This window comes from Falco punctatus (assembly GCF_963210335.1).
Source record: "Falco punctatus genome assembly, chromosome: 4".
In the NCBI taxonomy this organism is placed as follows: Eukaryota; Metazoa; Chordata; class Aves; order Falconiformes; family Falconidae; genus Falco; species Falco punctatus.
In genome coordinates, this window is record NC_137583.1 from 57,969,737 (window position 1) to 57,982,737 (window position 13,001).

The following is a 13,001-nucleotide window of genomic DNA, read 5'->3' on the forward strand; positions in this document are numbered from 1 at the left end:
GAAAAGAAGATGAATAGGCCTCGGATACACAACTGCAGTTCAGTTCCTAGTAAAAAGCAAATACTGTCTGTAGGGGCTTACAGATCTCAGACCTTTTAACTAAAAGGATTCCAGAAGAAAAACAGGAAAACAGTTTCATTGGTCAAGCGATCAATGCTAGCAAAGGGCAATTTTTCCTGAACTAGTTCTGGTTACTTAAAAGTATTGAGGGCTGAAGTCTACCAAGAAACATTTTCTTACACCTAATATCCAGAGTAGGTAAAAAACAAACTTAACCTGCTCCCTTCTTCCAAGACCAAGAAGCCCTTCAAAGTAATTAGCTTTCACAGACATCTCTTGCTGGGCAAGAAAATGCGCAAGGGAACACAGGAATCAATCACGTTTTACAGTCCCACTGGTTAAAATAAAATCAATTTCTACTGTGTCTCATCCTCAGGACAGAAGATCTACGCCATTGAACAGGCTTTCAGCAGCGGCACTGGGGGAAGCTTACCGCCATCTGTGCTTGCAGTGTGGTCCTGTCTAGAAAGGGAGTACCTGGAGCCACTGCTGCAGCCTCAGATCTATAGGTACTGCTTGCTGCGTTTCCAGAGGAAAACGTATGCAAAAACATGAGTTTAACAACATTTTAATTCATTTTTTTCCGTGGCCGAGGCCTCTCACGAGCCACGTGAAGAGTCCTAGAGCAAAGCTTTAGTTGCACTGTCACTTTAACCTGGTATATGCAGCAGTGCTGCTGAGTCACCCCTCCTTTCTCTACCCTCATTTACTTATTCCTGTCCCTCCCTTGTGCCGGAACAAGCACTTGCCTAGCTCCAGAATAAACTGATCTGTATTAAAACCGACACGATTTCTTTAGTTTTGTTTACTGCATCAGAATTGTTACTTGTGCCAGTACAAGCAGAGTGCCTTTTTGATAGCGCTGCTGTTTATTCATGCTTGTTGAGTTTCACTGCGATTCCACTTCTCACAAACGCAAAGTTCAGAACTGAATTCCAGAAAGGGTGGAAATTCTCTAAATACAGTTCTGTATCACCAAGGAGGCTGCTTTCCATAATTCTGCTAGTTCTGCGTCCACAACACATCAACAGCACTTGTAATAAATTAAAATAGAAAGTCTGCAGACGGTTGTTCAAAAACTGCAAATTCATTCTGGCTTTCTGCATACTAATTTATGCAGACAGGCCCAAAGCTGCCTGCATGGAACTGGGCCAAAAGACTTTGTGCTAGAAAATAAAGTATATTAAAAAAGTACCTATCAACAGTTCAAGCCTCATCTTCAAAAATGCCTCACATATAGGGCTGAAGAACATGCTCATGCAGACTAGTGACGGGTAGAGAGAGCTCGCAATGCATTTGGGCAGCTCCCTGGTGTCCCACCTCCCGGAGGCAGCAGCAGCGCAAGGGCTGGAGCAATGTCAGGGCTTTCACAGCTTGGGCGGCGGTTGCAGGTAGCACTGCTGACCGCTTACCCGTAATACGAAGTTCTCACCTGCCACAAATTATCCCCTCCACACCCCACAAAGAACGAGAGCTGCTGCTTTTAGTTGCCGTCACTCCATCTTCCCAACAAGGATAATGGGAGCCATGCTAATGTCACCTCTGATGGCAGCAATCGGCACCAGACCCCAAGGTCACTTGTTGTTGGGCCAAACAAGCTATTCCAACTCTATACCATCCAGAGTCCCAGGGAACAGTCCGTATCTACCTTGTCAGAGCAGGTGCTGGAGAAGACCAGACAATGTTTTTCACAGAGTAAAGAGAGTGAGCTAAAGCCCCAGAGAAGTTTCCATTATGTACTACAGCAATATTTTTATAAAGGCAAGATTTCACCCATTAGTTCAAAATTTAAAGTCTTACAGAATGTGGGAAAGTTCTGAAGAAAGCATTTTTCAAACCTCACATTTTATAAGCAAGCTGAAAACTGTCAACCTTTTACCCCAGTATTTATAAATGAAAAAATAATGGCTCAATGTACTGCATTATTCCAGCGCAGTATTCCGGCTGGAAACACTCTAAAAAGAAATACTGCCTCATTGTTCCATGGGCACAAGCCACCTTTGAAGTCAAAGGGAAGAAAGAACGCTTCTATACCTAGATTACACTCATTGAAATGCACGTACATTTACACATGCAAAGGAACTTGGCAAGAACCGCTAAAACCAAACTGATGTTGTAGGGTTTAATTTCTTCCATCTACAAGAATCTACAATTATAAAAGTCTCATCTTCAGACTTTACAGCACATTTACATTAGCAAACACCCCACAGGCTTTCCTCAGTCCTCCACTTCTGTACAAGTCATATACAATAAAAAGTTCCGGTTTTGTTGTACAAACATCATTTTACACTTTAGTACAGCTGAAAATGTTATTCTCTGGCACCTTGATTCCTCCATGGTGCCCGTGTATGACAGATCAGAGCACGCTCGATCCATGGTTCTGAAATCTTCAGCTCAAGTAACACTGACCCATCAACAAGCCACAGCTTCTGCCACTCCAAGGTCTTAAATAATGAGAAAATCTACCACTTGTTTGTATAACAATCAACAGTTTATTAATGGATATGGTGAAATTTTAGCTATCCACCAAAGATGTGTAAAAAATTGTCATGAAAGTAAAAATAAATAAAGCTGTTTTTAAAATCAGTCTTGTTTTACATCTCAGTTCAGAATGCAACATTTAACACAAAACTGTCATTGAAGTTTTAAAGAAGTCTACCGATATTCAAATTACAGCTTTTATGACAAATCTAATGAGAACTGAAACTGATTTGGTTTTAGGTTTAAAGACTTTCACATTCAAATACAGTGTCTCGTTTAACACAATACTTCCTTTGACAGTGATGGGCAACAGTGATGACATATTGCTGTATTTTGACATAAGGCACTATGATATGAATATGCCATACACTTGCCTTATGTCACATATATCCATTGCTGACCAGTGACTTCTGTCAAATACAAAATGAAAAAGTTTTAGAATACAGTGCATTTTAATGAAGGACATCATGTGAAGTCTTCCAGCAAATGTTTTGAAGACATTTTGAAATACGAGCCTACATTTTAACATAAGCTTTTTGTCATGCTGCTTTTTTTTTTGCGACATCACTGGGGGGAATAGACTCATCATCCATCACTAAGTCCCAATACACATTCTCAACCATCCTGCTCTGTTCTATTGCAGTCTCTGTTCTTGAGACAAACTTGACCCAGAAACTTTGTTCAGGTTCTCCTACAAACGCGTATACATTCACAGCAGTCATTCACTTTCATTCTCCTTTTGTTTGGCACCTGTTAACAGAAGAGGAAAGCACGTGTGATTTCCTTACGCGCACAGCACCCAGCTCCTGGGACGCGCCGCTCCCTCTGAATGCTGGAACTGTCTGACCACGTTATCAGAATCTTAGTACTGGACATCATTTCTAAAGAATATACTGCAGCATTGCTAAACGCTAGTTAAAGTGGAGCGAGGAAGGCCTTCAGACCATTGCTGCTTCTAACTTCAAGGCAAGGTAGTTGAAGTAACTCTTCTGGGAAGTTACTGAAAGTAGCTTTGAAGGTACTCCCTAGCACAAGAATTTGTTTTAAAAAAAGCCCAACCAAAAAGCCGCACCCCAAACCTGCCCATCAGCTTAGAAGCCAAGCTTAATCACAGTAATAACCTCAAAAAATGAAGTCCTGCTTGAGAACAAACAATGTCGGGATTCAGTTTAACTGCACTGCACTGACGGGCCCACTTTCCCTGGCTCAGAGGCAGGTCTGGCTTACAGCAGGGATCCGAGACCTGCTCAGCAGCACCGCGTAGCATCTTGCCTCTTCTCCAAGTGCTCAAATGGCCACACGCTGGGCAACGACCGAACCCTACGGTGAGTTTGGCTTCAGCAACCAACTCTAGAGAGCAAGAATCTCTTGCCAGCAACCTGGAGTTACCACTTGTAATGTATAATCAAACACTAAAAGATGCTTTTTTCAATACATCTGGTTTTCACATCACAGCTGATGCTTTTTCCCCCTAATGTGGGCTGCTCTTAACTCCTGCCATTCAATACATTTTCCTTTCTAGTCTGTGAAGAAAAATGGACGCTTTTAGGACATGAGCTATCTGGTTGTTCATACACATCTGCTTTCAAGAGGTAAATCATATTCTGGATTCTACAAACTGGATCTGCATTGCTGACATCCTCACCTCCTAAGACAAATCCCAATCTAAAATCGGGCAGCTGCCTGCAGACCTGCACCCTAATGCCTAACTGCTCCTAAAAACGCCTTCCCTCACCTCATCTCTTCCAGTGGTGTAATCCTGCCCCCGCTGTTGCTCTAACCCCTGTACTCAGTGCTAGACCCTTCTGTGAGCCAGTTCAGTGCGCCAAACCGACAGAACACTGCAGCTTTTTGCTGGCTCAGTTTCCTGTTAGATCAATGAGTTAAAGCAGCTCACAGAGGGATCCGAGTGTGGGTGCTACCACACGCTAAACACCAGGAGCACATGGCCCAGGGGACCGGAGCAGGAACTGCTCTTTTAATTACAGAGCACTGTTATGTCAGCCCACACAGCTGCTGCTTAAGTGTCCATGCAATTCTGGTGTAACAAAGCTCTTCGTCTGTCAGTATCCAGATTTATCCATTCTAAGTTTTGCTCCATTAATGGTAAGTTCTACTCTCCTTGGATCATTCTACCTTCTAGTCATGAGGAAAACTATCTCCTCTGCCTGGAGAGGCACCATCTGCCTGTCTCTTTACATCTCCGGGGATATATCCCTCCATTCTCCTCCTAGGCAATGAGCCCATCTGAGCCAAGCCTTTGGGCTCATTTCTCATACTCGTCCTTCCCAGAAAGCTGGGTTACCTGCTCTTCCAGGTCATTAAAAGGAACTAGATGCACTGATATAATACCTCCAGCAGTATCACTGAGAAATCTTACTATTTCAAAAAGCTACATTAGCTTTTTTAAAATCTACAGAGGAGAAACACTTTTACATTATGTTATCTATCAGTGCAAGTAAGATCACTGTTAAGCTCACATTTAGACTTTCTTTTCTGAAGGATGTATCCAGCTCCATTTGCTTAGTCCATTTTTGTTGTTGTTGTGGTTTTTTGGTTTTTTTTTTTTTTTTTAGGCAAAATTGTAATCAGACATTTTTTGTCTTCCTCACCAAGCCAAAAGAGGGTTTTGCTTTAGTTCTTGTGACACTGAAGTAATTTATGTGGTCAAAGTGAAGTTACAATTAAGAACATAAAGGAGGTTAGTAACCTGGGCAAAATGTATAAAACCCCCAACCAAACAACAAAAATCCACCCCCCAGACTAACCCCCCCTCTACCAACCAACATAGAAGTAGCAGAAATAAACCTATCGTTGCATACGCTTGTGAGCAACCTGATCCTGTTTAGTAGTAAACTGGAGATTTCTACTGGAATGATTCCGGCGGTCTGGGGTGCCCTCTGTGACATAACTGTGCTGACCAAAACCCGCCGCAGCGCTGGCCAGCCGCAGGGCTCCCAAGGGGTGGCTTTGCAGAGCTACTGGAAGGCACAGCTGCACCCACACTGGCAGCACTTGGCCGCAGCACAGAAATTCAGGACGGTGGGGAAGGTACCCTGTTGTAGACGTTGCCTATACATGCAACATTCAACTTCATCCTGGTTTTTTTTCCCTGTTAAAACAGTAATCAAGACTTTTTTCTGCAAAGAAGATACATGAACAGCTATGATGTTCATGAAGGTTCTACATGCATTCCTCAGTGAACAAAAGACTGACAGTTAATATTTTGTGAGCTTTTTTCTGGGAAGAAACGAATAGCGTATTTAAGAACTATGATCAAACAGTTATCGAAGTTGAAAATCAAAAATTTGTCACCGTCAAATGAATTAAAACCAGCAGGGTGTACATACTACCAAATGACTTATGGCAAAGGTCAGAAGGCAACATCCATACCTGCAGGTGTGAGTACCAAAGCTTGTAGAATGTCAGAAAGGGAGATGATACCCACAATGCTATCTGCTTCATTCACTACCACCAAACGATGAACCTGCCAGCAGGGAAAACATTTTGAGAGATATCTGCCTGATTTAAAGTAATAGGTAAAGCCAAAAAAACCAAAAAGATAACCTTAGAAAAAAAAAAAAAAAAAAGGTTCGAAATGTTGGCAATACCATTCTCACATAGCAATACAAACATGCTTACCCTACAGAAATGAAAACTAGTGCATTTTTAAACAGCACACAGCTATCTGACATGGCAACAAAATCAGATCTGAAATGACAGTAAAGTCAAGATCTAGGTCTTTAAAATACTTCTGCTCTCAAAAAGCAACACTTGCATCAAACACCTTTTGCCAACTCACAGGCTCTGCCCAGCTCCACCTGCAATCTCAAAAATTAAGATACAGTAACATGAGGCTTCGCTTCCTTCTGAAAAATACTTTCTCAACAAAGAGAGGCACAGGTTCGTTTCAACAATTTTTCTCATAGGGCTACATAATTGAAACCGAGTACCAGGTTGGTTTTACAACAGAAAAAAATATTTAACTTACCTGTGCAAACTCACTGTAGTATACACAAGGCCACAACTTCGAAGAAAGGTTTATCAACAGTGAGACTGTATTTTCAAATAACAAGCTCATCCTTACAAACCTACTGTTTGAAACATTTTATACTACAAAACTTTTGTCCTAACTGTAGGGAAAGCAGGTGGATACTCCTGCATCCTGGGGCTCCTCAGTCAGAGCAGGCTACAGCAGTGAATGACTTCTCTAGAACCAGGGAATCGCCCCAGTGTCAGTCCTGGTGCCAGCGTCCACTGCAAGCGGAGCTGGAAAACCTAAACATCACGGCTGAACCAGCTCATAAGCGATTCAAAAAGGGCGTCTGTCAAAAGTTGAGAGCCTACGACATGCTCACTTCTTAATAGTGAAGAGAGAATTCACTTAGGTAAGTTCAAATGATCACATGCAACGGAGAAGAAAGTGAAAAGAATTTTGCTCATCTTCTCAGAGATGACAGCAAGAAAGCTGCACCAGTCTTAATATAATAGATATGTTAATTTACGGTTGAGGTCAATCACTTTGTTGCTAGTCAGATAGAAGACGAGCTCTGAATTATTTAAACAGTCATACCCACCTGACACTGGGAGGAAAGAAAAGAGAGGGAAGGAGAGAAAAATGCTGTGGCATTTTCTTTTTGATGAAACTATGTTGGTGATATTTTAGATGGGGTTATTAGTTTTTCTATATGCGCATGTTTAATCATTTATTCTTCTCCCAGTGTAATGAATTAAAGAAAAATGGGCAATGTAATTGTGTCATTTGTTTCACTTCCAGCAAGATGAAGCACTCGTCTGGCAGCTAAAAATAGCTCGTAGTTTTGACTGACTCATTTTTACATATAATCTGACTATGTTTAGACTGAACCAAAGGGTAGGAGTTGTTCTTAAAACCCAAATGTCTAAAGCTTCTTAAGATAGTAATAAAATTATCCAAATTTGAAATCTTTATATCAGCAATGCTAAAATGGTTCAATTCAGGAAGAAGCTCAAGCAAATGCAGAAAGTTACATGGAAAAATTGCCTAATGAAGGTTATTTGAACAAAGTAGAAGTGTTACTCATATCAAGTATATGCATGGTTACAGCTCTCAAGATGGAAAAAAACCCAAAAATCTTGTAATTCAAGAAGTTAAAGCATCTAAAGGGAGTTAATCACACCTTAAAAATAACTGAAACTGGTAATACTGGTTTTCTTCTGCAGAGAGGTATAACAGGGGACGAAGACCTATGTACTCATTCACCTCCACGTATAAGAAAATTCCCAAGATAAACAGCACCAAAAGAATGGAAAGCACACAGATAAATCTTTTACAAGAGCAGTTAGTGCAGACTTCTTAACAAAAAATTATTTTCGGTCCCTGTTTCACAGTATTTGTACGACAGCAGTACAGGATTCCATATGCATTAACTAATTGTACCCATTATAGTTCCTGAACAACAGGCCAATCAACCTACCTATAAGCTGGAGCTTAAAGAATTATCTGTCTGCAAAACTTATGGCAGGTTTGGAAGAAACTTGATTCTTTCAGAAAAGCTTTGCATTCACTTCTGTTAATGTCATAAACCAGAAACAAATAACCGAGTATTATTACAGATGTACTGTACAATATTTTGCATGTCCCTGTAAGCATCTATAAACAAAGTCTATAAAGCAAACTGATACCTAACACATGTAGTTACGAAAAAAAAATACTTTTGCCAAATCACCAAAATAACTTAGAAAGGATAATTTTGTACTGTTTATTAGTTTGGTAATAAAACTTTTAACTTACAGTGAAGGGAAAACCAGAAAGTGAACTCACCTCAGCCTTCACTATTCTATCCACAATGGTCTCCAGTGTTTCAAGCATACTACACTTTACAACACCTTCAAAATACTGAGAACGGTGCTGTAGCGCTTGCGTCACCGTGATATCTAGGTTATTATATGTTTTTTCAGCAGCAAGATTCTGAAACAAACAAATAAACAAAGACCCCAAGGCATGTAACACATCTCGGTACTTAGTAATAAAGTACTCAATAAAATAAATATTTTGGCATCAAGTAGATACACATTTCTGGTGCAAATTGAGTCTGTTCCAAGTCACATATTAAACAAAGCAGATGCTCTTCAGTTTCTGGGAATAGCCAAGCATGCAGTTATGTTAAACACCATATGACAGACTGGGTTAATTGATAAAAGTGTTCTGTGATATTCATTAGGCCAATGAAAATCTCCTCACTTTGCTATCCGATACTGCCTAGATGTCACTCATGCTGCTTTTGCCATGATTAGAAAATGTAAAGATAGTAAAGATGAAGGGCTACAGATTTCAGAATATACTTCATTTTTTGTTTGCTTTTCACAGGATAGGGGAGGACACCAACTGCTCTGAACACCACCCATGAAGTAGATCATAGTGGAGATCTAAGCAGAGAGCAAATTAAAGGTTTTCTTCACCTGTCTTATTTGTGGGCTCAAACTCCCTCTCCTGGACCAAGCTGGTGCTGCCATTTGACAACAGTTTGTGTGTATTTTACTAAGTACTATAAAAATAATATAAATGAAACCCCACCATGACCACTAAAAGATTAAAAGAGTTTGAAAGTTGATATCCTCAACTTTCATTGTAAGCACAGAAATATGCTTGTAGCAAGAAGACTTTGTCCAGACCAGCAAAAGCTTTCTTTGTAGGCCAGACCACAGTATTTTGGTAGTGTTTGCACATCCTGGCCTATTGATTTTACATATGGAAGCACTGAAGGAAGAACAAAGACAGACCTTTAAAATTAGATCACTGGATCAAGTAATAAAATTGAATTAACTTTTGGCTAGAATATACTTGTGATCGGATTGAATTACATGGAACATGACAAGATAGGTTTGAGATTATCATGTAGATGCAAGCAGTTTTCGTTAATTCATTTAAGTAATTCCTAATGAAGGGCATTAGGAGAACATAAAAAGCCTCTGCAAACTGAAGTCACCCTACATACAGTAACTAGTGTAATATAAAGCTATTTGTATACCATCACACCATTCCCAGGTTTCTCCCCATCAAGAACCTGAAAATTAATTCAGAACTCTATTAAAATGAATCTATCAACTTAGCCAGATGTATATACAGGCATAGCTTAAACCAGTGCTTTAACTAAGTATGGCAGCCGCATGGTTTAAAGTTAAAAATCACCCGTTCAATCTTGCAAATTCTGTGTTTATTGGAAGATCAGATTATACATTTCAGAATAATATTTTAATTTTTTAAAAAATATTTAAATTAAATAATTTCTTTTAAGAACAGGTTAAAGCAGACTGATGAAAAACTGGAAGCCTCAGAGGTGATTGATTATCTTTTAAGAATCAAAACTCTTTCCCCCATTTAATAAGCAAACTAGTGTACGTGAGGAAAATCTCAAATAATCAATAGCTGCCCTAACTCTTTCCCGTGTTACTAGCTGGGAGAACACAATGCTTCTGTTGTGGTGTTTGGGTTTTTTTTTTCCTGATCCCAGTACATACATTTTCCAAAGAAATGATCCAGCATCTCTAAAATTCCTATAGTTTTAATGAGAAAAGTAGTCAAAAGCATAAGGAACCCTCGTACTTTCGGTGTCTTTATGAAAAAGAAGGGGAAATAAAGGAAACGCCCTGCCTCCAAGTCTAACGCAGTTACAAAATAAATTGAAACACTGAACACTGTGAAATTTCATTGTCTTTGACATGTTCGATCACTGTCACTACAGCTATACCTATTCCCTGACCAGCTTTTATGGCAGAAAGGGATCCTACACCGTAGAGAAAACCAAAGAACAAGACGACAAACGTCTAGAAGAGACAGGCAAGAACAGTGACACCGCAAAATTTTCAGTATTAAGAGCACTGTTTGCTGCCAGAGATATTTATAAGCTTAAATTATTTCCATTTGGGACTGTACTCCATATTTCTGAATGCATTTTATGCAGTGTTTCCGACATCTGGATTCTTCATTAGCACTAGCAAGCTGGTGGAATAAGCAACTTGGGCACTTATATCTCAAAAAAAAAATAAAATGTAGCTATCCAACCAGAAGGCAGGTGCATACAGCTGGGAGGAGACAGGGATAAAAAAACCTAAGTATTTTTCAAGTTTCTGAAGACCACAAGAATAGAAGCGCCCTTGCCCTCCGAGGCTGGCAAATCATGGCATGAATCTGACTACACTGTTGCACTCTCGAGGGAAAACCAGAAAGAGTGGCCTGAATCAGATCTAAACTAGAAGGAATACAGATGCAATACTCTGGAGTCAGAGACTCATACAAGAGAATGGGCCAAGTAGTTTTAACTCACTGAGAAGGTCAAGTTGTACAAAGTACCCAGACTGCATGAGGAAACGTGCATTCTCTTTGGAAACAGAATGTGTAATGGCAGTGGCTGGGAGAAGAAAATCCTGTCTCAGAACCAGAAAGAAACACAAAAAGCCTATGCCCTCTTTTGGGTAAAATCCAGAGCAGTGGATGCCTGTGTGCAAGTAGTATTACTAAGGATAGCTTAAATAAATAATAAAGAAATGCCGTGTGGGATGAATTGAATCTGTTTTATTCAGTCTGTTAACTTAGGAACAAAACAGCCAAAATTGATATATTAAAAAATTTTCAAATTGTTACTGCATATAAAATATTTAATAATTTAAGATATATACTTACTATTACATCAAATTTGGAATAAATATCTACAACTTTTCCTAAAAAAGAAAAAAGAAAAGTTAAGAAAGTGCTTAAAATACAAAATTAGTTTTCTTGCTTCCTGCTTTCATTTGTTATCTTATAATTACACAGGAAGAGAACAGACATGTCAAGTAGGAGAGATGGAAAAAAACCCAACCAACCTACCAAACCATGAAGTTCTTCCAAGCCTATCAACCTACATCTTGCATAAATATTTCTTTATATTCCCTCCCCCATCTTTCTTTTTCTTTTTTTTTTTTTTAATTTATTTTTTTTATTCTTTCTCCTCCCCGCCACCCCCTCTCCCCTCATCATCAACCCAGGGCTCAACACCGTTTATCTTACCACACTTTTTGTATGCAGAAGACCCAACACACACCTGACTCATCCACAACAGGTAATGCCGATATCCTTCTCTCTACAAATATATTCAAGGCTTTTATGATAGGAGTGTCTGGATGTATGAAGGCAATGTTGTGGTAGGTTCCTATCCCAAGTTCATCCAAATTCTTCTTCATAAAGGCAGGCTTTGGCATCTCTGACATCTAGGAAAGTCAGAATGAATACATTTAAGTGTAATTTTCTGCACATGCCATGTTTCCATGTCACTGCTATATAAGGAAATCTCTACTCACTCATCCATCTACAGACTCCAAATGACGGTTACGGCCTGTTACAGTAATCTGCTATTAGATTAACGTAAAGCCAAAACAAGCTCCAGTCTAGAAGCATTACTTCTGTTCAATGAAGAACTAAATTAAAACTATGTAACTAAGTTTTTTGCTCATTTATTTATTTTTGTAGTAACTCATCACCGGAGGCTTTTGATCCTAAGCTATGTCATCCCCACTGAAACTAGAGAAGACAGCAAAACAGACTATATGCTGAATGCTTATTTTGAACTCTTGTTGCTTTGTTTGGCCTCCTATTCATTCCTGTGACTAATATAGGCTACAGTGAGTAATGATAATCTTGTCTCTGGGAGACAGTTCATTTTTCTTTTCACGTAAACAAGCTTCTGAAGCCGAACAGAGCTTCCAGAATGGACAGCAAATTACTCAAATAGCCAAGACAAGATCTTGGTGTTTAGGTTTCTTTACATGACTAAAGCAAAGCAAAGGTATTGCACAGGTCCTACATCAACCTTTAATTTCTCTGTTATGTAAAAAAGATACACACAGACACAATGAATATCAAAGTTCAACAAGAAGTTTCTGTACTAAGACCTAAATTACTTAACATTAAAGATGTCTACTGGCAGGGGGGAATCTGTTAAGCAAAGCATAACTTTTGATACTTACAAAAAGCTGGAGGAACTTGAGGATTCTTTTATGAGTAAGTATATAAAGTGCATTTCCACTGACTGGATCTATAACTGGCAATCTGTGGATTTTGTTTTTGATCAATGAATATACAGCATCAAAAAGGCTGTGGAAAAAACCATTATTTTTTTTAAATGAATTCTAGCTGACAATGAATAATGTCAAGTGATACATACACATATTTACAACCCCCCATGAAGTACATATGAGTAATTATTTGCATTACTTTTAACACTATAGAAAAAGAGAAGTTAAAGGATTTTAAATTAACTTCTGCAGCCAGTAAAACACAACAATGATATGCTCATGAGCATTGAAAAGCAGTAAGAAAATGTGACAGAAAGTGACTTCTTGTGGTAGAAAGTAGAGCAGAAATATTTCTTCACAAGTGTAAACTGTTTTCCAGTGAGTGCTGTGCTTGCAGTTTCCCTGCACTCAGAATGGATATTTCTGTT

At 39.2% G+C, this 13,001-nt stretch overlaps 1 protein-coding gene across 4 annotated transcripts in view; it reads right to left on the reverse strand.

Annotated features, from left to right (window-relative positions):
• Positions 1 to 2,529: 2,529 nt before the first annotated feature.
• The window catches only part of PRKAG2 (protein kinase AMP-activated non-catalytic subunit gamma 2), a 223,498-nt gene continuing 213,026 nt past the window's right edge, over positions 2,530 to 13,001 (reverse strand). For all 4 annotated transcript variants that reach the window (XM_080386946.1, XM_080386947.1, XM_080386948.1 and 1 more), the window contains 6 exons: positions 12,526 to 12,652; positions 11,604 to 11,769; positions 11,204 to 11,241; positions 8,345 to 8,491; positions 5,935 to 6,028; positions 2,530 to 3,291 (listed from right to left, as the gene is read on the reverse strand). In XM_080386946.1, coding sequence (XP_080243072.1) covers positions 3,260 to 3,291; positions 5,935 to 6,028; positions 8,345 to 8,491; positions 11,204 to 11,241; positions 11,604 to 11,769; positions 12,526 to 12,652 — 604 coding nt within the window. In that variant the 3' untranslated portion in view covers positions 2,530 to 3,259. The remainder of the gene's footprint in view (positions 3,292 to 5,934; positions 6,029 to 8,344; positions 8,492 to 11,203; positions 11,242 to 11,603; positions 11,770 to 12,525; positions 12,653 to 13,001) is intronic.